A 19,295-nucleotide genomic window follows, 5' to 3' on the forward strand; every position below is an offset into this window, starting at 1 on the left:
GACATTTAACATTTTGGCTTTCATCACTATACATGTCTATCTTTCCGTGGAAAAAATATTAGCAAAATCAAAAATTTGAGCCAGGGAAGTTTTTGAAATTTGACACGGAATGAGCCATCTTGCACAAACAAAAACTTATTTGAAAACTATTTTAACTCAACTAACTAAAAATTGTATTTTTGCATAGTAACTTTACACACAAACATAAAATAATTAGCCACATGCATACCAAACTACACACAGATGTCAAAAATGTAAAACGCCACTCTTGTGTGTGCAGGTCTGTAGTTAGGTTAAATATATGGTTTTGATAACTAGGCTATGACTTTTTCCAGAAAAGATACCAATTTTTGTGCAGCTTTGTCCCTGTTGAAAACAAAAATCTAAACTGGTCTTTTTGGGAAAAAACCTAAGACCAATAAACCAGCTTATACTGGTTAAAGGTTGTATCAGCGATTTCTAGCCTGAAACATAAAGTGTCAAATTCAGCTGACCTTTCATCACGATCCGCTCGCTGCCTGCCCCATAAATTGTCTGTGAAAAACCGCGTCTCTCTGGTCAGCCTAGGGTCCGAGATATGCCAAAAAAACAATCGGCACTACCAACCTTTCCACAGCAAAAACAAACATTGTTCCAACCAATCAGCGTCAGGGGTTTGGTGTTGTGGACTTTCGCTCCGCCTCCCTCACATCCCTGCACCAGTAGGAAAGTCCACAACACCAAACCCCTGACGCTGATTGGTTGGAACACTGTTTGTTTATCTGTGGAATAGTTGATAGCGCCGACTGTTTTTTTGGCATATCTCGGACCCTAGGCTGACCAGAGAGACGCGGTTTTTTCACAGACAATTTATGGGGTAGGCAGCGAGCGGATCGTGAATAAAGGTCAGCTGAATTTGACACTTCATGTTTTAGGCTAGAAATCGCTGATACAACCTTTAAAGCTGATGTCGCAAAACAGTTTGTGAAACGAATCACAAAAATATTTAGCCTCATTTAATCGTATTATAGAGCGGAATCTCGGTACTAGTGGGGTCCAAGCACCAAACATTTGCCCGGTTTAACTTCAAAACTTTAGCATCCATCTGAAAACTAGACTGAAACTTATTTACAGTAATCTCGCGTATAAATATGTGTTTGTAAAGGTAGTGGGATTTCCAAACGGGAAACTCTCTCTCGAAAAAAAGGAGGTTTGGTGTTCCGTAATGTCTCCAGAGGGCGCCGGTGTGTTAGAAAATTATCCTGTAAGGGAAATATGAACAAACCTGCCATCAAACAGTTAATGTTAATGACAACGTGAGCGCCTCGATATAATAATGCGGCCTTGGGCTATTGTTTATCATAATGCTACAGTCCCTAAACCTAAAGTACATTATAAGAGCCAGCAATTCCATAGTGCGTGAACATCCCCTCACCCGCTCTCTCCTTTTTTCACCTCATTGACGTCATTACTTTACAACTGAGGGCGGAGCTCTGGAGATGAGATGTGTGTGAACGCCAGCCAATGAATGACCACACCCTCAGTTCAAATGTGAGATGTAAGCCAATCACCTCCCTGCGTTTGCAGGCGGAGGCGGGCCCTATCAACCTCCGTTGATTTCGCTCTTCAACAACACGGTCTTTTTTAAAGTTCCGTAGACGATGAGAGAAAGGGGATTGTGAGGATACGGAAAATAGGGACGGGTTGAGTGTTTTACATGCTCGTGGGACACAAAGAGTTCAAAATAAGAAGCGAAGGGGCATATCTGGGAGCTTTTGTACCATATTAACCGTTCCCTGGTGTTTAAATACGGGTAGGCAATAGCTAGCGCCATCAGGCTAACGGCGTTAGCGGCTAGCGATCAACCAAACGACAAAGGAAATATAGCCAGTAAATCCACATTTCCATTACGATACCTTTTATACGCTTTGCTTATTCGGATCGGGGCCTTATTTTTTGACCAATCTCCAAGATCGCAGAAAACGGCACACTCGACCTGTTTGAATAAACCCGACCAAAATCCACTAAAATGGCGGAGCCGGACAAATTAAACATTGACTCCATAATACAGCGTCTCCTGGAAGGTGAGGATTTCTTTCAACATCTTTTAATTATCAATTGTGGGTCTGAAATGAAATGTGTAAAACCACTAAATACTTGTATATATGTGTTTGTATCGCATGTAGGTCGTGTTATAGAATAATTGTAAGCATATTTTGTGCCCTGAAAAAAGCCGGGGGAAGTGGAGCGAATTAGCAGTTGCTAGTCAACCAGTCTACACTAATTTACTAAAACTCTACCTGGGAGATTTATAGCCATATTCACGTATCTATCATAACAAAAACCAATAAAGCTGTCCATTGCATGCTATTTTTTCACATCTCGTTATTTTAAGCTTATGAGCCGATGTGAGCGGAAATTCGGCCAGCGTTTCATTCAATGTGTTTCAAGTGATTTTTATTTCAATCTCTGTCCAGTTCACACTTGCTGTTTGGTTACCTTCCATTTTAGCAAGGGAAGACCTGTGTCTAATTAAAACCGCCAGCAATAGGATTACTCCAACTAATGAGGATGTAGTTAGTGGAAGTGCAGCACCAAGTGATCTTCACAATAGAGGCCCTCACAAAACATGGCATAAACCGTGGAAGACGTGATCATTATTAGTGTTGCTAATGAGAGTCGGGATTTAAACTGTTTTACAATATGAAAAGACCATTTCTGTGCACAAAACAAACAATTAGTGATTTGCAGTTGCACTGATTGTAAATGCTTCAACCCTCAGATAGGATTTCCTCAGAGTGCTGCTTGCTGTATAGTAGATGATGATTGCTGGCTTTGGTTTTATTGCCTGTTTGGAGACCTATTTGCAAAGATTTAATTGCTTGGTCCTGTTGACAGTGTAGATGCAGGCTAATTTACAGAGTAATATCATAATAGATGTTGCCACAGAGTTTATCCTTTTGAAAGCCCTTTCATCACTCTAAGGTATTTCAAGAAGAGTCATGTGTTTTTTTTTTTTTTTTTTTGTAATGTGATTTGAAGTTGATTTCTACTAAGTTGAAATATACTACTTTCAGATACTAAAAGACATTGGAAACAGGTTTTTGCATGGGCTATATGTGAACCTGGACCACAAAAAGACTTAAGTAGCAAGGGTATATTTATAGCAATAGCCAACAATACATTCTATAGGTCAAAATGATCGATTTTTCTTTTATGCCCAAAATCATTAGGATATTAAGGTAAAGATGTTCAGTGTAGATATTTTGTAAGTATCCTACTGTAAATATATCAACACTTCTTTTTTTAATTAGTAATATGCATTGCTAGAACTTAAGTTGGACAACTTTAAAGGCCGTTTTCTCTATATTTAGATATCTGTGCACCCACAGATTCTAGATTTTCAAATAGTTGTATTTCGGCCAAATATTGTCCTATCCTAACAAACCATACGTTAATGTATAGCTTATATTCAGCTTTCAGATGATGCATACATAACAGTTTCTGAAAATGAACCCTTATGACTGGTTTTGTGGTCCAGGGTCACATATAGTCTCTCTTTCACTGGAAATACCTTTTGTACTTAATGCTTACTGATGCCTACTGAGGGTAAACATTGCGAAGCATAGCACAGATGGCCTTAATAAACCTAAGCAAGCAGTTTATCAAATATCTGAATCACATCAAGCGTGCGTTGCATAACAAGAATGCTTTAGGCCTTCTAAACTATCTACAATCTTTCCAGTTGTTTTCGTAGCAAAGGAAGTTGTGTGTAAGGTCATAAGCAGGCCCACACGGCATCTGAGCCCACAGAAGCCATAGTAGCTTCTGCAGAATTTATCATTCATAAAATTTATACAAATCTCCATCCTTTGTGTATTAGTTTAATACATATTTTTGGCTTCAACGCATATCGTACGTTAAGCCATTTCACAAAATTACATGTATTAACAAATTCCATGTGGGCTGATGCTGGTGGATCATTTGAGCCGCTGAACAGAATTTAGTTTATTTACTTTGCAAGAAAATTGAATGTCTTTTTCCCAGTCTGAAAGAAACGCATACGCAATTTAAATATAGTCACACAAACCCCTACAAAGCAAACAGATTTCCACATACGACGGACCTTTTACCTTTTGGCTTCAGGTCCAGTTGCCGGCTGTGTAAACCTATTTTTTTCTGTAAATTGCAGTTAAAAAAATAAACAAGCTTGATAATAGTTGTATTTATATCATCTTATGTAATCCTGCTGTCCTTTTTCCCTCAGAGCCTGATGCCTCCATCCAACGTCCTGATTCTCCTGAGGATGTTTATTTTTATTTAATTGACGGCTGCTCTTTAAATCACGCAGATATCGATATTATTTAGATATTTTTGTCTTCGATTTTTAGGGTGGAAAAAAAGTACTTTGCTCTGACCTCGCAGGTATGGTCAGTCTCTGTACTTGTACTCCAGACACAAGTGTAGTACAGTAAACGTATCAGAATCTAAATGTGACCCTGGACCACAAAACAATTCATAAGGGTAACATTTTTTATTTTTATATTTTTGGCTGAGATACAACTATTTGAAAATCTGAGATTGCAAAAAAAATCTAAATATTGCGAAAATCGCCTTTAAAGTTGTCCAAATGAAGGAACATGTTCTTCAAGGAACATGATCTTTACATAATATCCTTAATGATTTTTGGCATAAAAGAAAATCGATAATTGTGTGACTTTTGCTAAAAAAAAAATATATATATACCTATGCTACTTAAGGTCCAGGCCAGGGTCACAAATGTCCCATTTACTAAAGTTTTCTTGTGTACTTTGGTTACTGTGCCTGTAGGTTGGAAATAATTACAAGAAGTTACATAACTTAATCCTCTCTTTTAATGAACACAGCGGTGAGTCTTTTGACAGGCGGTACACTTTTTGTTTTTTTTTATCTGGATCCCAACACTTGCTCTGCGGTATGTTTAGAGATTCCAGCTCCAGAGTCCAGATCCTTTCGGTTCATGCTGTGCTGTTCTGTACTGCAGCGCTGTTGTGCCTGAAGCCTCATGGCCAACCAACGGAAAATCAATTGTACTGATTACAGGTGACATGAAGGAAACTTTTGCACATAGACCATTGCTTTTTTTTTTTGCTTTTTTTTTTTTGCACTGGTTGCAGCATCTGCTAATGTTTGTCGTTCCCGTTGAGGTGCCGCATAAATAAGGTGTTTTCTTCCCCTTAGATTGTCCCTCTATCTAATTGCCTTCATTGGATTTAAGTGTGAAGGCTATCACCTCTAAGAACCTGAAGCGTTGAGGGAAAACACATGGATGTCCGTGTGATGAGTGTGTGTGCGTGCCAAACCGATTAAGCGCTGGACTGTTGGCATGACATGTCATGTATTTCCCCATACGCTAGATGCACACTTGTTGTTAAATTGGATTGATTGCCTTTGTTGTTCTGTGCACTTGTTAACTTGATGTTTAAGAAACTTAACACACCTACTAGCCACAGTTTGAGTGCTTTATGTGATTATCAACTAAGTACACCCCCATTTTTGTGGGCGTTGAACTGCTCTTTGCACTACCTTTTATTTATACATATTTATGGTATTTGGCACACCTAGCTTCGCACACCCACTGGTTATCGTTTGAGTGGTTTATTTGCTTGTTATCGTTCCACCCCCACCCTTGTGTTGGGTCTAAGCTCTGTGATGCTTATTGGCCCCGTGACTAACTTTAGAGCAAGTGCTGTTAGGGCATTAGCCAGCCTTAATCTGGGTTTAAAGTGACGAGCGGCAGGGTCCTATTTATACCCACTTTTCACTGGCTAAGCTGACGGGCTTCCGGTCACTGTCCAGGCCCTCAGATCACTCATCCACTGCCTAAGACCTTAAAGGCCTTCTTGTAGGTGACCCCACCTTGACTGTTAGTTTAGTATTTGGTGTGCATCATCTCATTTGTTTGTTTAAAAAGTTCTCTGTTAAAACGCAAATGCTGTATTTAACGTCAGTTATCGGTTACCAAAAATGCGAAGTGGTTGTTCTACAATATGGAAATCAGACTCAGCTTATTGTCTTTCCTTTATAGGCAAGGCAGAAGGTGAAATGTAGCTTCCCAGGTGACTTGAGTGCAAACATAGACTGTTCGTGAGAGCGTACTAGCAACCAAACAATTATCCATTATCAGTGTGCACAAACAATAAACCTGGCTGAGGCAAGATAAATATAGAGCTTATCTAGAGCTAAGCAGCACAGTATGAATGTCAAACACACCAGTTAATCTTGCACATTAGTCTACATTAAAATAAAGAAAAGTAACAGTAAAAAATACTAGTGTTTCTGCAGGATTATAAGTATTGTATATAGATTCAGTGCATATTTGCATGCTTATGTAATACAGTTACACTGCTATTAAAAAGTTTAATTTCCGTAAGTATGTTTGAGGAAAAAAAAAGCTTGCCGGCACTGTATTTGATTTAAAATATACCAATAACATCTGATATATTATTGCAATAAAGTTTTTTTTTCTATTTTAATATGTATTTTATATCTGTGATAGCAGTCATTACGCCAGTCTTTAGTGTCTCAACCTTTAGAAATCATTTTAATATGCTCATTTATTGCTTGACAGAGCTGGGTAGATTACTTGCAAATTGTAATCCATTACTGATTCCAAATTACATTAAGTGTTTAATATAATCAGACTACTTTTAGATTACTTTTAAACTAACTTGTTTATCACAGTTTAAAAAGGATGATCCAGGATAAACCATACTGACATAAAAATGCAAAGAGTTAAAAAAAATAAATTTTTTATTAACAACTTGAAGTGCATTAAACATTACTTTGTCAGGGTTTCCCAAACTGGTGTTTGTGAAGGAACTACAGGGGTTTATGAGTCTAAAGAAAAGCTAATATAACTAATCGTAAAAGGAAAAAAAAAAATTAAAATCAAAATAATAAAAAAACGTAATCACATTTTAATTTAATAATTGTTGCCTGAGTATGAAAATTGATTTAGATTTATGAAGTTTCAGTGGTTCAAGTTCTGAAATTTTGGTAACATGACAAACTGAATACATATATTTAGAATTTTCCACTGTGAATGATTGTGCTGTAAATGTCTTTAAACAGCTGCACAAATGTATATTCAGGTTGAACATTCAGTCAGCCAACTGTTTCTTACTGTGGACCTTATGTTAAATGAGACATCTTCTGTACTGCTGATTTAAATTGGTAGAGGTGGCTGGATGCAAAGACGCACGCTCTCTTTTCCAGCCTTTTGTCCTGCACCGTGAAACTGCTTTGGCAGTAACATTGTTCAGTTCGTTTGAAGTGGGCATTGTGATGTCATGACACTTTTTTTCCAGTGCCGACTATTTGTGTCCTTGGTTAATCTGTGTAAAACCTCATGCTTCAAACATTTATCTAGAGGTGTAGGCTGGTTGGATCGATTTTGTGAATGTGAACAAATAAGCCATCTCTCAAATCCTTGCATAACTGCCCGATTATGTTAGTCACCAGGATACGCTCGGTACTATAATTCTTGCCTAAAGCCAGCCATGTGAAATGTATATTTAAAACCCAGCAACTGCTTGAATACAACGACGGGGCTGCCTCTGAGTCTTTTTTCTTTCTTTTCCGAACGTCCCATACACGGGTACTTCGCTTCTGATGTATGGCCGGTGCGACCTCGGAGACGTCATTTTCAGCCCTGTCCAAAGAGACTGCAATATGTCTCCTCTCCAGATACATCCTATGCTCTTTCTTTCATCCACTGCTGCCAGCTCAACCCCCTGAGCAGCGTGTCATGCAGCCAGTCGAAAAGGGCATGTTTGAATAATAGCGCAGGTCTGCGTTGTGTTAGATGACAGTCTGTTTAGACCCTGCAAGCCTTCTCTGTCACAGCGCTGCAGCAAATCTCTTTAGAGCTCAACTTGTTTTACTTTATTTTTTATTTTAAAGAGACTGCAAGGAAAAGTACAGAATCTGTTGCCCCATGTTTGGTTGTTTGTCATGAATATTTGATTCTGTCTGAAGTTCACTAGCACATGATCTTCAGCACAGGCCAGAAGTCGCTCAGAGGAAAGCTCTTTGCACTGTATTGTGGTTGTTAAAAGCCATATGTGTGGTTGTGTGCATTTGACGAATGCTCAAGCAAACTTGCTAAATTCTGTAAATGCCTTTGTAGAGTCAGAAGCCATAGACGTGCATGCTTGAGCAGAGACACATGATACAGTGTTTAAGTACACTGACGTCTGTGCGTCACTAGTCTGTACATCCCATCATTTCGGCAAGCCTCTTGAGTCGAGTTTATCATCCTCTAGATCTTCCTCCTAGATTTTAAAGCACTTATCTACATAGACAATATAGAGTCTAATCTGGCACATTCTCTTTTTTTTTTGTTTGGCTTGTTTCCTGCTTTTCTCATTTCGTCCTGTCTGTTTGTTTGTGTTTTTCCAGTTAAAGGCTCCAGGCCAGGCAAGAACGTACAGCTGACAGAGAGCGAAATCCGAGGCCTCTGTCTCAAATCTCGAGAAATTTTCCTCAGCCAGCCAATTCTGCTGGAGCTGGAAGCACCACTCAAGATCTGCGGTGAGTATGTTTGTCCTACAGGGTTCCCACCTTTATAGAAACCTGGAGATTTGTGTTAATGGAAACCTGTTATGCTTCTTTTTATAACATGTAATATGTGTCGGGTGTCCCCAGAATATGTATGCGAATTTCATCTTAAAATACCTCACAGATCATTTATTATATCATTTTGAAAATGCCTATTTTGAGTAAAAGCAGAAACGTGCTGTTTTCTTTAAATGCATGTCCTTTAAATGCTAATGAGCTGCTGGTCCCCACCCTCTTTTCCAGAATAGTGCTGTGCCTTTACAGCTCATACCTCAGATACTCTGCTAAAAACATCTGTTTGGTTTTGATTATCGTATCTATCATGTTAAATTCATGCGTTTTAAACCAAATTAGTGTAAGTTTTAATGTTTTAATGAGCGCACATGTCCGAAGCATGTGCACAAACAAGTGGCTGTCACATGGCATGTGAGTAATAAACCATCTTTCATGTCTTATTGTGCTTAAACAAAAAAAAAAAAGAACACACAAATTTGTTAAAACACGTGAGTTACAAAAACAGTTGGTTATGTCTGTGAAGGTAAACAGCTGGGAAAGAAATCACATGTTTGTATTAAATCTGTGTGGCAGAAATGTAATATATAGTAAATAAATCCACTGCTCTCTTGTCTCCTCTGAGGCTGGGACTCTAAATAGTGTTCTGTGCTCATCTGTGCAGCCAATGACAGAACAGTTAGCCTGCTTTGCTCAAACTTTTGCCATGGTGTTAAAACTAGTACACCATCGTTGCTTGCAAAAACAAAATGGCAGCGCCTTGGGTGGAAACATACAGATTAAGGGGCAGTAATATTACAATAAGATCCCTTTTCTACGTCATGGGGGAAGCAAAATCTGTGCAGGTCTTGTTTTTTTTTTTTTTCCCAGCTGGCAGAGAAAGGCTTCTGAAAACATTTACTGGGTGGTTCTTTTTCACATTTTCTGAGTTGGTAGATGCACTGGGGACTCAATTTATAGCACTTAAACACAGAAAAAGTTAGACTTAAACAAAATGTCTCCTCTGTGTGTGCAGGTGATGTTCATGGTCAGTACTATGACCTCCTTCGTCTCTTTGAATATGGCGGCTTTCCTCCTGAGAGCAACTACTTGTTCCTGGGGGACTATGTGGACAGAGGGAAGCAGTCTCTAGAGACCATCTGCCTCCTGTTGGCCTACAAAGTCAAATATCCTGAAAACTTCTTCCTGCTGCGTGGCAACCATGAGTGCGCCTCTATCAATCGTATATATGGCTTCTATGATGAGTGTGAGTTAATTTGATCTCTTACAACTACATCACCACACATTTCATAGTTTTGAATGCTAATAATATTTTTTTCTCCTTATCTCTCCAGGTAAGCGACGGTATAACATTAAACTGTGGAAGACTTTCACAGACTGTTTCAATTGTTTACCTGTGGCTGCCATTGTAGACGAGAAGATCTTCTGTTGCCATGGAGGTAAGTGCAGGCAGAGGTCTTCTGTCCCCATGGCATTTTTTATGTACTGTCATAACTCCTCTATTGACTTTGCAATTTCCCTGGAGAAGTTAAAATATAGCCATATCACTGGGAACCCATAAAATTTGGTTCATTTGATTGGCACAAACTCAGGGACACACCAAGGGACTTAGTAAACAAGGTTTAGCGTACGCTTCAGTTGAACTGCAGTGTGGTTTTGCAGAAGCCGTGGGAGTAATCTACTCTGGAAATGAACCATAATTTATTTTAATTTTTTTTGATGACAATCATCATATCCTTAAAATAATTGCTCTGCTTAGCGAATGAAACGCAGTAAATATGGACCGGTGTAAACGTAAATGCCCAGATGGAGTGCTGCTATAAAGTTGCTGAGGTTATTTTTATTACTTCAAGCTTATATTTGAGGTGTTCACTAAAACCGTTGATCTCGTGAATGCATATGTGGGGAGAAACGACAGACAACCAGCATTTCCTGTGCATCTACCACAGCCACAGCAGAAAGAAAAAAAATCATATTTTAGTTTTGAATGTGCAGTCTGTATTGAATTGAGTTGCCTTTACTGTCTGCACTCAAAAACAATGCAGGAAATGCAGCGTCACTAGTGTTGTCTGAGTTTGTTCTTTTAATGCATCTTATTTATAAATTAACGTTTGACCTGTTTATTGAACCACAAACATTCACTTTCAGACATGCCTTGAAGCAAGAAATATTAATGCGATTTTATAATTTTTCTTAATTTTTTTGAACATTTATTATAAAACATTTTAAAACTTAAAACTTTCAGGAACTCTGCAGACAACATTAAGTCATTTCATGATGATTAAAGATTCTGTCATTATTACATAATTATTTTCATCTTGTTAGTAATGATTCTGTTTACAAATGTGGTGCCATTTCTTGTGCTGTTTTGCAGCCCACAGCATCTCTTTTTGTTTTTAAAGAGCAAATTGCTCCCTAGAAGTGCGCTGTGAAACGTAATGAATTGTTTTCTGCTCCAGGCCTCTCTCCAGACCTGCAGTCAATGGAGCAGGTGCGGCGCGTCATGCGGCCCACGGATGTACCTGACCAGGGGCTGCTGTGTGACCTGCTTTGGGCAGACCCAGACAAAGACGTGCTGGGTTGGGGAGAAAACGACCGTGGCGTGTCCTTCACCTTCGGTGCAGACGTGGTGGCCAAATTCCTTCACAAACATGACATGGACCTAATATGCAGGGCACATCAGGTTAGTTTATCCTCTGCGGTGGTAGGAATGTCTCCACAAAGCATTGCAGCTTTAAAAGACTCTACAAAATGTGACGTTATCTTCTCGTGCAGGTGGTGGAGGACGGTTATGAGTTTTTCGCGAAGAGACAGTTAGTCACCCTGTTCTCCGCTCCCAACTACTGTGGCGAGTTTGATAACGCCGGGGCCATGATGAGTGTGGATGAGACGCTCATGTGTTCTTTCCAGGTAAGAGAAGAGCTGTCATTTTCCCCTCTCTCTTTTGTTTTCACCTGATTACAAGGCTTTTCAGTTCCTCTGCAAATGCAGAAAGTGTACTCCGATGTAATAGGTCAGGCCAACTTCCTCTGTAGATTTGCATTAGATCATCTTCTAAAGGTTTGTTCTCTATAATGACACTATTGTTCTGTTTCAGAAAGCTAGAACACTGCCTACAGATGCTTTTTAAGTGGGCATGGGCTTACTCCCAGTACAAAGCCAAAAAAAGGGATGATTTACTGACCCTCAAACTGTCTTAGGTGGATATGACTTTCTTTCAGACAAATACAATCAGAGTTATATTAAAAATGTCCTGGATCTTGCAAGGGTTATAATAGCAGTGAATGGGTGTTGAGATTTTGAAGTCCAATGAAGTGCATCTATGAAGTGAAGTGGACCTCTTTGCTTCCACTTATATCACTTCTCACCAGAGCTTACACTATGTCCTGCTCTTCCAAACTTTATAATGGCAGTAAATGGCTGTTAATAATTAGTAGTCCAATAAATTGCATGCGGATGATTGTAGGACATAGTGTAAGCTCTGGTGAGAAGTGATATAAGTGGAAGCAAAGAGGTGAGAGCAAAACAATATATATATATATATATATATATATATATTTATAACTCTGATTGTATGCGTCTGAAAGAAGAAAGTCATATACACCTAGGATGGTTTGAGGGTGAATAAATCATGAGGTAATTTTTATTTTTGGGTGAACTATCACTATCACTTTTAGGGGCAGTCGTGGCCTAATGGTTAGAGAGTCGGACTTGTAACCCAAAGGTTGCAGGTTTGAGTCTCAGGTCCGGCAGGGATTGTAGGTGGGGGGAGTGAATGTACAGCACTCTCTCCACCCTCAATACCATGACTGAGGTGAGTCCCTTGAGCAAGGCACCGTACCCCCAACTGCTCCCCGGGCGCCGCAGCAATGGCTGCCCACTGCTCCGGGTGTGTGTTCACGGTGTGTGTGTGCACTTGGATGGGTTAAATGCAGAACACATATTCCTAGTATGGGTCACCTAATTTTGTAGTTTGAGGAAAGTCTTTATTTTCTATTTTTTAATTGTAAGTTATACATTTATAGATCAACTTGAGCCTGTTGAGAAATCAGTGTGGGGAAATAATTTGACTATTCTCGAATTCATGTTGAAATGATTTAATTTTGCCTGTGAAAATATGGCATACAATGGTTTAAAAAACGTGCTGTGTTAAAAACCCCATAATATGCGGATATTAAGTACAGGGTTTCCGCGGGGTCTTAAAAAGTCTTAAAAAGTCTAAAATTTAAAAATTAAAATTTTAGGCCTTAAAAAGTCTTAAATTCGCTGTTCTAGGTCTTAAATAATTTCACACAGGTCTTATTTTACCGATGTCCATGTAACGCTACCTCTAAAGCTCATTTAAATTCTCTTTTTGTTGTTTCCGTGGTGTTGTAGTTCTTTATTTCACAATTCCAAATATAATTTGCCGTATTTAAACTACAAATGAGACCAGCATGCAATAGCCAATCAGCTTTCTGTTATTGGCGCGAGTCTCTCTCGGATTGTACCACAGAAGTAAAATGGATTTAACTTTTTAGCTTTGGGGAAGTGCAAGTTTAGGATACTTAGCTTGAAAAAACTGAAAATAGGGCTTGGCTAAGGCCAGTTGCTAACAACTGTAGATTTTTTTTTCTCCCCCTGCGGAAGTTACTGCGTCTTCTGACAGAATCGCAGTAGCAGAATACAGGTCAAACGACCTTTTTCTGTATATAATGTTTTCAATAATAATAATAAATATCGGTCAAGCTAGCTGACCGCTAGCCTTCGAGATCATTTTAAAATGTTTTTTTTTTTACTTGCCCGACCGAACAAACCGCCTGATTAAAACTGAAGTGCCACAACAACTAGCGAAGCATCGAAAGGCAAGAAAGATTCCTATTTTAATACATTCAACGTAAACAGAAATTGATTAATGGATGGTGTATTTCTGGTCTATTTGTGATATACTTTAAAACTAATGAATGTAACAGCACTCTAAAGAAACACTCTGAGGTAAAAATTTAAAATGTATAGTTTATTTATAACATGATATAGTTCAGTAATGTACCAAGTGAGCTTTTTGCTGAATATTCTCACAATTACAAATGTTACATTAATTTTAGCTCAATAAACAAGTAGTTAGTCAAGTAGTTGCTTACATATTAGACAAAACATTTTCACTGTTTTGTTCTGTTTCACCAACGAAAATAGTTCCAAACAAGGATCGCAGCAGAAGCATTCTCCTAGCAACATTTTGCTATGATTCAGCGTTTTGCTCGAATCAGTTGAAAAAACTCGCTCATGAATTGACTTACCGCCACCTGCTGGTAGTTTAGTGTGTTTAAAAGTATGCCTCCACACCCAACATTTCTAATTTATATATTTATAAATCTATAAATGTATTTAAAACATTAATCTCACTTTTAATTTTGCAGTGTAAATTATGTAATCTCACTGCTAACAGCCATTTAGAATTTATTGATAAATTCATAAAGTAAATTTCAAAGGTAATGCATACATTTCAAAAGTAAAAAAAAAGGCCTTTATAAAGGTAAATCAAATATGCAGATTTAAGATGTAAAAGCTAATAGAGCACTGATGAAAATATTGCTTCAGATTTTTTTTTTTTTACATCAGATATTTCTAGTGGTACTTTTATGGGGATATTTTGTGTGGAATAGTACCTGCTGATATGAAAAGTTCACTGTATATTGTAGTAATAAATGTAATTTATGACAGCCATGAAATTGTGTTTACTTTTTACATTAAACACATTAAATATTACATATATGCATGTAATATAATATATATTTCCATTACAGGTTTCGGTCTTAAATTTCATATAAGGTGGTATTAAAAAGGTCTTAAAAAGTCTTAAATTTCACTTGTTAATATCTGCAGAAACCCTGTAAGTAAAGATCATGCCGATATTTTGTAAAGTTCCTACCATAAATATATCAACTTAATTTTTTATAAATAATATGCATTGCTAAGAACTTAATTTGGACAAGTTTAAAGGTGATTTTCTCTATTTTGAGAAAATGGAAAGCTCATTTATTCAGCTTTCATGTATAAATCAATTTCCAAAAATGTACCCTTATGACTGTTTTGTGATCCAGGGTCATAAATATTGCAGTAAACTCTGTGGAAAAAAAAAATCCCATTGAAGGTGGATGAGGAAGGAAAAAAAAATCCCATTGAAGGTGGATGAGGAAGGAAAAATATAGTGTTTTTTTTTTAAATTCAAATGAGTTGATTAAAGTGTTAGTGTTTATAAAGCGTTTAAAAAAACAACAACAATATTTTTGTTTAAATGTATTGAATTTAAAATTGTTTACAGTTGGCATATGTTTCTGTCAGTTGTGAGTCAAGTGGCTCATGCCGAGTGTCCTTACAGAGCAGCTTCCCATGTAGGCAGTTCAGTATTGCTAATGTCAAACTGTACTGAAATCAATTGTTAGTCAAGTCTCCCACACACTTGTTTCCTATGTAGAGTGTTTTTAAATTGATCAATTGTGAGGTTCCATGACAGCAAGGATGGTTCTCTATGTAAGCAGCTGACTAGCTTTTGAAACTGAGCTTCTGCAGTCCTCTCTATATGTATTGAAGTGCGCTCTCTGTGGGCGGACATGTCTAAATTTGGAAGTCTGTTTGCTGTTGTGTGCTGTTGCGCGCTGTTGCTTACTCTCATCCTCTCTTTCTCTCAGATCCTTAAACCAGCTGATAAGAAGCTGTACTACGGCGGAGGAGGTGGAATGGGCTCGGGGCGTCCGGTCACCCCGCCACGAAACTCAGCCAAGGGTGGAAAAGCCAAGAAATAACACCCGCTGGATGGCCCTTTCACCCCCAACCCAACGTCCTCTCTCCTGAAAATTCCCTGTTCTGACCCCACTCTCTTTCTCTACCTCCCTTCGTTCTTTCCATGTCCAAACGGCTGTAAAGCAAAACAGTACCCAGGGTTTGAAATCCTTTTCTCTTTCTCTCTCTTTCTCTTTTTATTTTATTTTTTCCTCATGTAACTTTACAAATGTGTGTTTATATATGAGACTGCGTGTGTGAGCGTCGGTTATGTTTGTTACGCTCTTTGTGTTTGTTTTTCCACCCATCCTTCCCTCCCCCTCCACCGCTCATTGCCCCCATCTCTCCACCTGTCTCTCTGTCAGGGAGCCTCCGACGAAGCCTCCGCGTAAACGCCCAGCCAGGCTCTGGGGAAGATTGAGACAGACAGAGGGGTCAAAAAGGGGTGGGTCGAGAGGTGCGGGTCAAGCCCCCCTCACCGTTCGTATCCCTGCATTGTTTTAAACACACAGAACTTGCACATCCTGCATTAGTTAGAGAGCCAGTCTGAGTGAAATGTGATGCATGTATACACGCATACACACATACGAACACACATGCAGGGAGATGGATGTGCAGAGAAAGCGTGAGGTAGAGAGAGACTGTCACAGGTGCATAATTTCCATTTAGAGATCCAGTGATTTAAAACAAACAATCATGTTGGAACTTTTTACTTTTTTTGTAGATGGATCACAACAAAAGCTTTGAAATTCTTTGCTTACTATGTGTGTTTTTTTAGTGTCTTTTTTGAAAGACAATTATCAATAAAGAGAACTTTATTTAAACATCCTGTACTATCTATCTTACTGTGTCCGGTTCTCCCAAGTTACCACTCTCTTCCTCAGGTGTTTACTGTCCTGTTCTCGCTTTTGTTCTCTATTTTGACTGAAGAGGACTGAATGTAGTCTTTCAGGGTTGACCAAAGTTGACATTTGCTGAGAAGGACTGAGATTGTGCACCTAATCATTTTCTGTTCGTCTCCAGCTTGCTTCTCTCTGTGTGCTTCCTCTCAACTCCTTTGCCTTCCAGTTATGCTTTTTTCCCATTAACCTTTTTTTAATTACTTAGACATAATTACTCTTATCTGTCCTACTGGTCTGTCTGTTCTTCTCCTTTCACCCTTTACTAGTTAGCACTATCTGGGTTAGCAATATCCCGGCTCCCAGATCTTGCTTCGCCTGCTCAACTCGTCTCTTTCCTCTAGAGATCTGTTGTCCTTCTCATTCCCCTTCCTCCATTTCAAACTGTGTGTTTTGAGTTGCCAGGCAGGATTTAAAGTTTGATCCATTTAAATCTCAGAGGAGCTGCTACCGTAATTAGGATTTAAGAATTCTTCTGCTTGCCACAAACTCAATGACTGGTTCCAGCAGATGGCGCATTTTGCAAAACTCTGATTCACTTGTGCTTTAAAGTGTTTGTGAGGGATAAGAATACTGCAAAGCAATACACTAGTGTCCTCTGCTGGCTCAAAGACACACTGAGTTTCTGTAGTGCCCTGCTTTGTGTCCTGAGGCGAATAGTTTTGTCACATCCAAATGGTTTAAATCAAACTTTTCAGGATGCTACATATATTCTATATGGTGACCTAGTTTTTGAGATGGATCTCATAACTGAGGTCTTCAGGTCAAGCTGTCTTTCTTTGTCGATGTAACATTTCTGGTCTGTTTAGGAGACTAGCACTGAAAATTTAGAGTAATAACAAGTGTAGTGATTGCATTCCTGCTTGCATTACACAACTATTTGTCATACAGAACATAACAGTGGCAACAAAATGAGAAATCTATGCCATCGTCAGTCAAATCTATCAAATGCCATAATATAATCCTATCGCTCTTTTCTGATAGATCTTGTATGTGTTTCGGGGGGATTTTGAGTATCGAGTATATGTGCAATTAAAAAAAAGCAAAAAGTTGACGTATTTCCTTTGGTTGATGGCCTTTCTTTTATCTTTGATCTCCTCCTCAGCAAGGCTATATTTGTGCACATCATATTTGCTTTACAGCAACACTGAGATTAAGACTTTATTAGTAGTAGAGTTGTTGTTGTTTGTTAATATATAATTGTACTTTTGTTTTACTGACAGAGAACAGGCTATTTAGATGATGTGATTTTCTTCCTCCTTTCTCTTATAAAGCAATCAGGGATGTTTTTCCTTAATGCACTGTAGTACATTATTTCAACTGTATCATAATGAGAAATAAGCCAATTAGAGGTTTTAAAAAAATGGTTTTAAGATTTTCCTTTTCAGTGCAATTTGATTTACAATGATAAATCCTGTTTCTCAGCTATCAGAAACAAAATAAAACCGTGTATTTGTACTGGTTGTTTCAATATTCATTCTATATTTTTAATAACTGGATATCTTGGTGTATTATGAAAAAGATTTTCCACTTTTAAGTAGGTGTTATTTAAAATACTAGAACCTAGTAGCACAGGTATGTTTGTAGTAATCACCAAAAATATGTTGTATGGGTCAAAATTATCTTCTTTTATGCCAAAAATCATAAGGATATTAAGTAAAGATCATGTTTCATTAAGGTATTTTGTACATTTCCAACCGTGAATATATCAAAACTTAGTAATATGCATTGCTAAGAACATAATTTGGACAAATTTAAAGGCGATTTTCTCAATATTTAGATTTCTTTGCACCCTCAGATTTTAGATTTCCAATAGTTGTGTCTTGGCCAAATGTTATCCTAGTATTATCAGTGGAAAACTTATGTATTCAGCTTTCAGATGTATAAATCTTAATTTAAAAAAATGTACCCTTGTGACTTTTTTTGTGGTCCAGGGTCATGTATTGGACTTATTGAAGAGACGACAATTTCTGAATTACTGGAATCAAGGCTGTAATTGATTAGACAAACAACACCTAGCCTTAAAGCATAATTTCCAAGTCTGGAAAACCCACAGGAAAGGTTTTAGTTTGTTAAAAAAGTTTGTTTGATATTTCTTTTAAGTTGTTATAATGTATTCATACATTGGCTACAATGATTAGAAATCCTATTTTGGCTATTTAAGATTTTCAAACTGGAACTCAAACAACATACAAAAGCTAAAACCAATCCTTACTGCTTCGAAACAATGTGCAACAACAAACAGCACAAACAAAGGTATTTCAATATTAAATTTAAACCGTACAAAGAGCACAGTGAGGGTAATGAATATTTAAACATCTACCGAGGATAACCAGAAAACCTTAATCCCATCAAACATGCATTTTGCCCAACAAACAGCCTGCTATTATATTGCATAACTCCAGGAGGTCAGCAGGACACGGTTAAAGAGACGAGGCGGGGAATGGGCTTTTCTCGGTCGCTGATTAGTAGAAAAGCTTGGTATTTCCAGCATCTGCACTCCCATTGGCTAATCTCAACGCCGTGTAACTTGGCCAGCCAATAGGAAGAGAGGAATAACGCAGAGATCTCTGCCACTCATCATGCTAACCAATAGGAGCGCGGCTATGGATGTCAAGGATTGGTTGAATTCACCTCCAGGACGAGACTTCTACGTTCGAAAACAAACGCAGTATAGAAAAATTAATGTTTGTATCATACGCGAATCTTCTCAACCCGACTGTCAATTTTTTTTTATTTACAATCATATATCCGCTGTAGAAACGTAAAAAATCATGGAATATGTGGATATCAGGCGCAGATGGCAGCAGCGCTTGTAGCCTACAGGAAGAGCTAGCCTGCTAGCTTACAGACGAAATTCACTACGGACAAATCGACCAGAAATTTGAAGGAAAGCCCGTCAGGTAAACGCACTGTTCTGTTTATTATACAACATAGAGACGCTTCCACCGCTTTTGCAAACCGTGTTTATATACAAAGCGAGATATATCGTGTTTAAAGATTCAATTTGGACCGCGATGGTCAGCTTATGTTGTCCAATATGCT

At 38.2% G+C, this 19,295-nt stretch overlaps 1 protein-coding gene across 1 annotated transcript; it reads left to right on the forward strand.

Annotated features, from left to right (window-relative positions):
• The first annotated feature begins 1,593 nt into the window (after window positions 1-1,593).
• LOC141316707 (serine/threonine-protein phosphatase PP1-gamma catalytic subunit B-like) lies at window positions 1,594-16,175 on the forward strand. Its single transcript, XM_073832818.1, has 7 exons — window positions 1,594-2,063; window positions 8,422-8,553; window positions 9,608-9,838; window positions 9,927-10,031; window positions 11,052-11,275; window positions 11,368-11,502; window positions 15,261-16,175. The coding sequence occupies exons 1-7, from the start codon at window positions 2,009-2,011 to the stop codon at window positions 15,372-15,374; spliced, it is 996 nt and encodes a 331-aa protein (XP_073688919.1). The 5' UTR covers window positions 1,594-2,008; the 3' UTR covers window positions 15,375-16,175.
• The last annotated feature ends 3,120 nt before the right edge of the window (window positions 16,176-19,295 follow it).

The sequence above is a fragment of the Garra rufa genome, unplaced genomic scaffold (assembly GCF_049309525.1).
Source record: "Garra rufa unplaced genomic scaffold, GarRuf1.0 hap1_unplaced_138, whole genome shotgun sequence".
NCBI classification, from domain to species: domain Eukaryota; kingdom Metazoa; phylum Chordata; class Actinopteri; order Cypriniformes; family Cyprinidae; genus Garra; species Garra rufa.

Excerpts from the sequence above, each read along its gene's own strand:
- LOC141316707 (XM_073832818.1), top strand. The coding sequence starts at position 2,009 with ATGGCGGAGCCGGACAAATTAAACATTGACTCCATAATACAGCGTCTC. Across the intron at positions 2,064-8,421 it reads AATACAGCGTCTCCTGGAAG|TTAAAGGCTCCAGGCCAGGC; the intron begins GTGAGGATTTCT and ends GTGTTTTTCCAG. Across the intron at positions 10,032-11,051 it reads GATCTTCTGTTGCCATGGAG|GCCTCTCTCCAGACCTGCAG; the intron begins GTAAGTGCAGGC and ends TTTCTGCTCCAG.